Source organism: Anopheles ziemanni, chromosome 3, assembly GCF_943734765.1.
Source record: "Anopheles ziemanni chromosome 3, idAnoZiCoDA_A2_x.2, whole genome shotgun sequence".
In the NCBI taxonomy this organism is placed as follows: Eukaryota; Metazoa; Arthropoda; class Insecta; order Diptera; family Culicidae; genus Anopheles; species Anopheles ziemanni.
In genome coordinates, this window is record NC_080706.1 from 74,354,602 (window position 1) to 74,364,861 (window position 10,260).

The 10,260-nt window shown below is 40.7% G+C and overlaps 2 protein-coding genes across 2 annotated transcripts; both read left to right on the plus strand.

Annotated features, from left to right (window-relative positions):
* Window positions 1-5,704: 5,704 nt before the first annotated feature.
* Window positions 5,705-6,487, plus strand: LOC131287460 (pre-mRNA-splicing factor Syf2). The gene has a single exon (XM_058316508.1). It carries the CDS (start codon window positions 5,740-5,742, stop codon window positions 6,433-6,435), a length of 696 nt encoding a protein of 231 aa, XP_058172491.1. The 5' UTR covers window positions 5,705-5,739; the 3' UTR covers window positions 6,436-6,487.
* Window positions 6,488-6,982: 495 nt separating this feature from the next.
* Window positions 6,983-9,936, plus strand: LOC131289952 (activator of 90 kDa heat shock protein ATPase homolog 1). The gene is made up of 3 exons (XM_058319305.1): window positions 6,983-7,931; window positions 7,998-8,133; window positions 9,040-9,936. Exons 1-3 carry the CDS (start codon window positions 7,156-7,158, stop codon window positions 9,172-9,174), a joined length of 1,047 nt encoding a protein of 348 aa, XP_058175288.1. The 5' UTR covers window positions 6,983-7,155; the 3' UTR covers window positions 9,175-9,936.
* The last annotated feature ends 324 nt before the right edge of the window (window positions 9,937-10,260 follow it).

Here is a 10,260-nt window from a genome sequence, read left to right on the forward strand (position 1 = left end):
TGACAATGACAATGTCAAATTGACATGTTTTGTTTGGAAAATTGAGCAAAACAACACAGTTCTCAAAGTTTATTTCACAGTAGCAAGTCAGACGCGATAGAGAACGGTTCTATTTTTGAAAAGCGAAGCGGTTGAGATTCCAAAAACAGAGATCGTTTAAATAATTACTAAAGAGTGCAGGAGTGGAGAGTGAGAAAAAGGACTAAAGGAGAGTGAGAAAAAGAAGGAAAAAAAAAAAAAAAATTTCAAAGAGTGATAGTAAAAGAAAATTTTTTGTGGGAGACGGAGGGCAAGATGGGGGTCCAGGACCCTGGAGGAGGGCTCTTGGCAAATAACCCTTTCGGACTACTAGCCGAAGCAGGGAGTGCCAAAAGGAAGAAAGCCTCGAAACAACACGTGGACCTGTACAGTGCCAGCACAAGCTATGAAGATGAACAATTTCTTTTAATGGAAGCAACCGGAGCAGGGGAAAGTTGCGACAAATTAAACCCTTTTCTTGTGCAAAAAGCGTTTGAAAGTGCACTAGGGGACAAACCTCTAGAAGCTAGACGCCTAAGGGACGGAAAACTACTGATCAAGGTTAAGTCGGTAAAACAGGCCCTAAAATTAAAAAACTCACCAGAATACAACATGGCAGTGGCGTTATGAGTGTAAAAGTGTCGGATCACCCAACGCTTAATGTAGTGAAGGGCATGATAAGATCATACGACATACTAACACTGACAGAGCAAGAAATCCTAGAGGGACTAAAGGACCAGAAAGTGACAGAGGTCACAATCGTTAAAAGAAAGGATAAAGATGGTGGTCTCATAAACACAAAGATGGCCATCCTTACTTTCAAGGCAGCGAAGATCCCAAGAAAGATCGATTTCGGATGGTACCCACTGAAAGTTGAATTATATGTGCCAAGACCGATGCGTTGCCTAAACTGCATGGGACTCGGCCACACGAGAAAATGGTGTAGAGGCGAAAAAAAATGCGCAAACTGTGGAGAGTTAGATCACGCTAATCAGTGCACTCAAACGAAATGTGTATCTTGTGCAGGGGAACATCATACGTTGGACAAAAATTGCCCAGTGTACAAAGATGAGTGCGAAATCCAAAGGATCCGAACAGAAAAAAAAAGTACCATACAACACAGCAAAGAGACTAAGGCGGGAGGAATGTCCCATAATCCCACGTATATACACATTCAGCGACAGCACTTACGCACAGCAAACAGGGCGAAACACGAAGAACAAGGATAAACAAAACTTAACAGAAAGAATAATATTAAAACAGAAAAAAGACTCCAATATCAACAACAGGAATGAAATCAACTTGAACAAGAACATGAATTACGACAATATTGAACAAATAAGTGACATTACAGTAGAATACTTAGAATCAGAAAACGAAGAACTAAAAGAAAACGAAATCAGAACATACAATAATGTAATGCTACCAAACGAAGAAAGACTAGTTTATGAAACACATTCGAAGATGATAATCGAAGAGGTTATCATGGATGATGAGACAACAACGGCGGTACAGAACATCATAGACGAGCTAAACCAGTAAAAAAAAAAAAAAAAAAAAAAAGAAAAAAAAACCGGATCCAAAAAAAAAAAAAAAAAAAACCATGGACAAAATGACCGGGAAGAATAGTCAAATACCAAAAGAGGATGATAGACTCAAGATCCTACAAGCAAATATCCAAGGACTAAGACAAAACAGGGATGAGATCCTAAATCTAGCAACCAAAGAACATTGTGATATACTATGCTTACAGGAAACGTGGATAAAACCAGAAGACAAACTTAAATTTAAAGGGTACACACTGATAACTGACAACAGAGAAGATGGCTATGGAGGTAGTGCCATTGCCATAAAAAACGGCTATAAAATAGAAATAATACAATTACCAAAGAGCCAACATATACAAGTTGCGGCTGTAAGACTAATTCAACAAAACATGTTAGTGATGTCTATATACGTAAAACCCACCGCAGCAATGGGTATCTTTAGAAAATATATAAAATCTGTGATAAAAGAAGCCAAAGAAAAAAAATACAAACTAGCGCTAATAGTAGGGGATTTCAATGCGCATCATACGGTATGGGGAAATCCATATTCAGACGCCAAAGGAAGATCCCTACTAGAAGAGGTAATAGAGGAAGATATCATCATAGTTCACAATAAGGAAAAAACATTCATAAGTCCTAATGCGGAAAAAAGGGACACAGCCATTGATATCACTTTAGTCCCAACAAGAATAGCCCATAAAGTGAGTCGAGTTGTAACGGACTTGCATATTGGAGGCAGCGGCCATAAAGCCATAATTATTCGAGTGAACAGCCCAAAAATGAGCCAAAAAACCATAGTGATAAACAACAAAAAAATAGAAAAATTGGCCAAAGAGATAAATTTAACTGGAAATAATTGTATTAGTAAGCTAACCAAAGAAGTAAATAGAATAAGAAAAGAAAACACCAAAACCACTAATAGAACCCCAAAGTCATGGTGGAACGAGGAGATAAATGGGGCCTGGGAAAAAAAAGAATCAATCAAGGTCAGAGTATAATAGGCAGAAAACGATAGAAAACGAAATAATGTTTAAAAAAGACCTAGCCCGATTCAGATTCCTTAAAAAAAGAGAAAAGGATAGTAACTTTGGGAGAGCAATAGACAATATTAATACACAAACATCTACCACACAACTGTGGAAAATGGTAGCGAGGTACAAGGGGTGTCAAACAACAGAGGTAGCGGAAAATGTTATAAACAATGACATATCAAAAGCAAAACAATTTTTGAACGATAACTTCAAAACGAAGAAAAACGTAGGAAAAGTATGGCGGAACCAAGTTTGTGAAGATAAAGAGATATTAGATAAAGAAAAATGGAGAAGGATTTTAGGAGCAAAGAAGAACACGGCACCAGGCAAGGATAAAATCTCATACGCTATACTGAGAAGCCTAAACGAAGAAAGCTCACAAAAAATCATAGAGGAGATAAATGACATGTATCGAAAAGGCAAACTGACAAAAAACCTTAAAACGATAACTGTAGTAGCGGTTAAAAAACCTGGTAAAGACCGAACTAAGGTGGAATCATACCGCCCAATTTCGCTTCTTCCTACACTAACAAAAATTGCAAACTCGGCAGTGTTAGACCAAATTACCTACCACATTGAGAAATCACATATCTTACCGGACACAACTTTTGGCTTTCGGAAACATAAAGCCCCAACAATGGCCATTAACTTATTAACCAACATTGTGACGGAGAACAACAGGAAAAAGAGGCACACTGGAGTGATTTTTATAGACATTAAAAGTGCGTACAACAGTGTGAACACAAAGGAACTCATAAAAATTTTAGAGTCCTATCTAATATCCCCTGAGGATATCAGATGGATAGAAGAATTTCTCACAAATAGGTGGATAGAATTGGGTACAATCGCGGGAACAATTAGACGAAAGATATCAAATGGGCTTCCACAGGGAGATGTATTATCCCCTACTCTTTTCAACCTGTACACAGCTGCATGTCACGACATAAATTCTAAGAAAATCAAACTCATCCAATATGCAGATGATTTCGCTGTGATAGATTCGTCCAAAGATCTTAAGAAATTAGAGATAAAACTCCAAGAGGACATTGATTGGTTAGAGCAATCCATGAAACCACTGGGGTTACAAATGAACCCGAGTAAAACCAAAATGGTAACGTTTCCGAAATGTGATAATAAGTTTAATATAAAAATAGGGACCGACCAAATTGAACAAGCCAAAGAACATAAATTTTTAGGAATATTGATAGACCATAAGCTGAAATTCCACAACCACGTAAGAAACCAAAGATCAAAGGCGATGGAAAAAATGAATGTAATGAAAGCGTTATGTAATCAAAACAATCGTCTAAGCCCTGAAAAGGCCATTCAGATCCATAGGGCATTAATAAGAGGAAACATGGAGTACGGACTCACTATGAGCCTAAATGCGAACAAAAAGGTAGTTAACCCTATAAACACTACGATAAATCAGTCCCTCCGCAGGGCCACTGGTTGCACAAAAACAACCCCAATAAGCACATTGATGGCACTGGCGGCAGAAGTCCCTTTCAACATTAGAAGTGAGTTCTTGGTGGCTAAAGAAGTAGCTAAAATGGTGGCATACTCACCCCTAAACTACGACCTTCTGAAAAAGTATGATAAATATAGGAAGACAAAAAAAATGACAGCCCAAGAAAAAGCCTTCCTGAAAAACAAGCAACTACTAGAAAACCTAAATAAAAAATGCGTAAATGATAATAAGGACTGTGACATTAAAATCAAAAAACAAGTACCTGATCTAGTAGTTAAGAAAACAGAAGCAAATAAGCAAACTATCCTGCAGCCTTGCATGAAAATGATAAATGAAAACCCTGCAGCCATATCCATCTATACTGATGGTAGTGTTAAAGAGGAGGGATGCGGAATAGGGATATATGTATGGGATAAAATAGAATTGGAACACAAAGAATTCTCATATAAACTAAAAAACAAGACCCCGATTGGATCGGTCGAACTTACCGCAATTGACAAAGCCCTAGAATTAGCGGTTCTGGAAGGTTGGAAATACCCAATAATATATACGGACAGCATGGTAGCATGCTGGACCATTGAAAACGCTAGCAAGGAACTATACATAGACGAAATACTGAACAGAATAATTGACAACTGCATATACCTAGAGGCGACGATTCAGTGGATTCCCAGTCATGTGGGTATCCCCGGAAATGAAAAAGCAGATGATCTCGCAAGGGCAGGAACAGAAGAAAATAGTCAACAAACCATAGATAATAATATTAGACTGAAGGACATGCTAGCGATAATGAGCAAGAAAATGTGGAATGAAGCAAACGAATGGTACACTACGACATGCCAAACAAAGGGCCAAAAATTTTATAGATTTCAACAAGTACTAGAAAAGAAAATGTGGCACCATAACACATTCCTAAAAGCAAGCGAGATCAGAGTTTTAAATAGACTATTAGCAGGCCATGAACATAGCAACTTTTGGCTCAACGTTATGAAAATAGTGGAAGACGGAAACTGTGATATATGTGAAACTCCAAAGACAGCTCGACATATGGTATTTCATTGCAAAAAATTTAAAATTGACCGACAAAAACATGGCATAAGTGAAGATAAATTTGAAGCAAGTTTTAAGAAGAAGGACACACGGTATATGAAAAACGTATGTAAATTTGTGGCAGATAACAGGATGATTTTCTAAAATAACAACAGAATAGGCACAGGAAACAGACAACCTTTTCAGAAAACTACAATCAACCACCGAGAAAACCCGGTATAAGGTTGGGTGATAAACCCAGTTACCAGAATGAAAAAGCTGGTAAGCCAACAACCAACAGAAAAGGTAGTCGACCCTACAGACAGATAGTATAAACAGAAAACACAAACAGTGATGAATATCAAGGTGTATAAATTAGAAGGTGAAGTTAACAAAATGATAAGCCACAAGTGACATTCTATAGATGAGCACAAACACAATAAGTTACCACACAGAAAAAAGGATATATGGCCTTAGCAGCCGGTCCTTTAACATTAATAGAGGTCTATGTCACCAGATTAGCTTGCGAACGCCCAGGAAGCTGGATTCAATAGCCCTACTGGTGTAAATCCTCGACGAAGAAGAAGAAGAAGAAGAAGAAGTTTATTTCATTGCAGTTAAATTAGTTGAACAAAGCTAGGAAATGGCGGACACGGTTGCCGAATCCTCGAAATCGTTCGCCGAAAAGCAACGGGAACGTATGGAACGCCTGAAGAAGCTGCACACACAACGCAATGAAGCCCGCACCTCGAACCATCAAGAGGTGATCGCGGAGGACGAGCGAAAGAAACTACCAACCAACTGGGAAGCTAGAAAACGGCAGGCCGAGTGGCTGATGGCTGATGTGAGCGCACGAACGGATGCTGAAACGAAGGGACTTGACTACAACCGGGTAAAAATGCTGCACGTGTCCGCTGCCGAAGCGGATCGTATCGATAAACTGAAGGCGAAGAAGCGGAACGCGGATCCGGGCTTTTCCGACTACGAAGCACAAACAGCACGGCAGTACAATCGCCTGGTGAAAACCATGGCGCCCAGGGATTTGGCAAAGTACGAAGAGCAGAAGGAAAAGTACGGTGATGCGTTCTACGGTGGACCGAACGTTATCCTGCAGGGGCTGCACAAGGACACCCCGAAGGCCATCGACAACATGGTGAAGGATCTGGAGGGACAAATTGCCAAGCGTAAGAAGTTCTCTCGGCGTCGCACGCATAACGACGATGCCGACATCGATTACATTAACGAGAAGAATGCTCGATTCAACAAGAAACTGGAACGATTCTACGGTGAGCATACGGCCGAGATCAAGCAGAACTTGGAGCGCGGAACGGCTATCTAGAGTGTACATAATGCTTCATCATTCGATTTTTTTACTAATTTAAGATCAATAAATAAAGGGTATATTTATAATTAAAGAATTGAATGCATATTGCTACGCAGTAAAGTAACGGTGACTCGATGACAACATGGGTTTGTTCTGTATTGAAGGTATTTATTAAAGTACATAAAACATTTTACAAACATTCATAAAATAGTGTACTTTTTTCCATTTCTAACCATTAGGCACTAGGTAGACCATTATGTCAAGCTTTTTCACAGGGTTATCTGAAACGTTTGACAGCTAGGCTGCGTGCTTTGACAGAACTCTGCTGTTCGATTCGATCTTTCAGACGAAAAATCTAGAAAAATCGTGAATAATTCTCTCACGCTGGACCGCAGTGTTTAGTGCATTAACTAAATAGTCTTGTAGCAGAAAACACCGGATAAAGTGTCTGTAACCTACTGCCTTACTGTGTGATTACGGATATTTACCGTAACTTAAAACACAACTCATCGAAGCGCCCACAGTTACTGCTGATTCCCGTTTGCACGTCGAATAGCGAAGGATTACCGAATAGAACAACCGGTGTAACCTCAAACAGTTTTACTGACTAAAGTACTTTGGTGATTTCTGGCCAGTCTTAGTCTTCACCAGAATCGAACACAAAATCGTCCTCAATAAGGACCACTCGGTCTAGCAGCGTTCTTCCGCCTCGAAGTACACAAAACCAATAGAAAGATGGCTAAATGGGGCGAAGGCGACCCACGCTGGATTGTGGAGGAGCGGCCCGACGCGACAAACGTCAACAATTGGCACTGGACAGAGAAAAACGCCACACCGTGGTCGAAGGATAAGCTAAAGGCGCTGCTGGACGGTTTCGTGATTTCCGAGGCCGGCCTGGAATGTACGGTAACAAAGATCGACAAGCTCGACGGCGAGGCGACGGCCAACAACCGGAAAGGGAAGCTCATATTCTTCTACGAGTGGAACATAGTGTTGCTGTGGACGGGCCGATGCAACGACGAGGAGGTTACGGGCAAGGTGAGCATCCCCAACCTTTCCGAGGAGAACGACGTGGACGAGGTGGAGCTGACGGTGTCGGTGGACAGCTCGAACCCAGCTTCGGAAAAACTGAAACTATTCATGTACAACATTGGCCGGGAGAAGCTAAGGAAACAGCTGGACACGTACATTCGCCAACTGAAGGCTGACTTTGCCAAGGGGCTGATTCTCCCGAAAAAGGATGAGCTGAACGGCGGCGAGACGGTTCCGGTGAAAAAGGACAAGGAAACGGTGTACGCGAGTGGGTTCAATAAGAAGAAGGTCGATCTCGAAACCGTCACCAGCGACACGACGAAGCCGATCGGAGGCGTCAAGTTGGACGTGAAAACGCTGAAAACGACCGAAAAGTTCCAGTGCCGGGCAAACGAACTGTTCGATGCCCTTACCCGGGAGGACATGGTGACCGCGTTCACGCGAGGCTACGTAAAGCAGGAGCTGTTCAAGGGTGGAGAGTAAGTTAATCAATTGCAGCTATGACCGTAAGCTCGGGAAAAACTAAACGGTAATTATCTTTCTAGCTTCGTTTACTTTGGTGGAAACATATCTGGGAAGTTCGAAGATATTGTACCAAACCAGAAGCTCGTACAGACCTGGCGATATAAGCAGTGGCCTTCGGGACATTATTCCACCGTTACGATTGAACTGGACGAGAAGGTAAGCATAGCTTGAACTATTGCCACACAATGTCGGCCAATCCAAGGTATCAGGGGTCGGTATACTTATCCTAAAAAGGACCAGATGGTGAAAAGGAAACCGTAAGCGCGGGCAAGACACCTTATGCGATGCTTTAATGTTTTCAAAGTTGTGCCCTTTTAATGGAGTATCAACTTTCTTATCAGTAACGTTACATAAAAAGTGGTAAAAGATGAAATATTTGAAATTTTATCGTTAAACTGTTTTAGACATTTTCATACTTATGTTCGTTGAATTTTGATTGTTTTTTTTAACATATAAATGAAACACCTCGTTTAACAATTTTAATCTTTATTTTTTGGGACCCAACATCATGACCAAATTCTATTAAAGATTGGGGTTTTGTGAGATGGGTTTCTTTGTATGAAGCACTAAAATTTTTCTACGGGCTGGATAAAACCACCGGATATTGCCCAACGCTGCATTGTATTATGGAGACGAGTTTTCCATCGCTTACAAGCAGATGTATATTGTATGCAAAAATTATGGAAAAATAGGGTATTTGTACCCATCAACTATTTTTTAAATTGATTTATTTATCAAGGCTAAATTATCAAATTAATGTGATGATATTTTAGAGTTCCACATACAAGTACGGCATATGCGAGTAATGCACCGATTATCTCAATGTACCAAATGTTTAAAGTAGCGTCCACCATGATTTAAATGTTACCACGATAAGTTTAAAAAACGCCATACTATTAAGATGGACGTCTAGCGACGTCGTTAATGAAAGGAAATTGTGTTCAGTTTGTGATTTTTGTTTTTTCTTGAAGATTGTAAACTTAAATTTAAATACTAATTTTAAATTCAGTCAGACAGAATAGTCCCTTGAACAAATCAAAATATTATTTACTGTTTTCGCAGGAAGATCACACGGAGCTTAAACTGACCCAAACCATGATTCCGGCGGCGGAGTACGAAATGACCAGACAGAACTGGCAGCGCTACTACTGGGATAGTATTCGGTCAGCGTTCGGATTCGGAAGTTTTCTCTACTAAAGAAAACCCGGGACGGTGCCGGCCCGCCTGCAATTCTCTCACCAAGACGTTCTTTCCGATCTGTCTCGCGGAAACTGGCGGACAGATACAGTTTCTGCAGCCGCATCACTGGAGGAGGGTAGTACTGGAGGTCGTAGCAGATCGATAGGTTCCCGTGCAAGCCAATGTCCAACGGCAAAGTGTTCGCTGACGCCGAAGAAATTCACGTCGCAATAGCAGTAGAATCGTTCTTAACCTTTACATGCACACCAAACGGCGATAGGGTTTTTGCAAGGTAGGCTCTATTCTTCGTTCGACCTCATCCACGAATCGAAGAAAATGGCTGCGGAGGTGGTTGAGGGAAGGTGTAAGTCCGTTCTTTCGGAAGCATAACCAACGATCAATTCGGTGGCCGTTCCCAAAAGAGAGTAGTTAGCATAGGAAATGTATTTGCAAAAACCTTTCCAATAGTCATAACCGAAAGAAAGTGAACGCCCCACGTTGAAGCACATTTTTTTTCGGGCGTTCTTTTCGGAGAGTTGGTTCCGCAGCCGTTTACTCATTGCTTTAATTTATGAAAACCACATCGATATAAAACAAACTAAACCCATACACCCAAACCATTGTATATCATGCTGACATTTTGGCAATACAAGCGCTTGAAAGTAATCGTCCGGCTTAAGCCTGGGGTGCTTGGCATTGTGATGAAAACGATTGGAATAAGCTCAGTCTGCGGAGAGTTTTACTTTCGGTACAATAAACGAAAATTGAATAGTTCTAACACTGTGTAGTTTTTGCACCTTTCTTCCGGATTGAGAAATGTATTCTTAAAGAAATAAAATCACTTTAAGTTAATGCACAACACTGGCTCCCCATGAAAGAACTCCATTTGCTTGATGAAAATGGGCAAATGAATTCTAAAGAAGACATCGATGCAGCGGTCACACCACACATTGATCCGAGACGAAACCTCGTCAAAAGCAATCGCGTACGAAGGAACCGTCAAGTTATGGCTTTCTGTTTCTATCGTTTTTATGCCGTTTTGATGACTATCTACCGACCAGTCTCATGGGTAGTACTCTGGAAGGACATGGCTATCTCACGCGA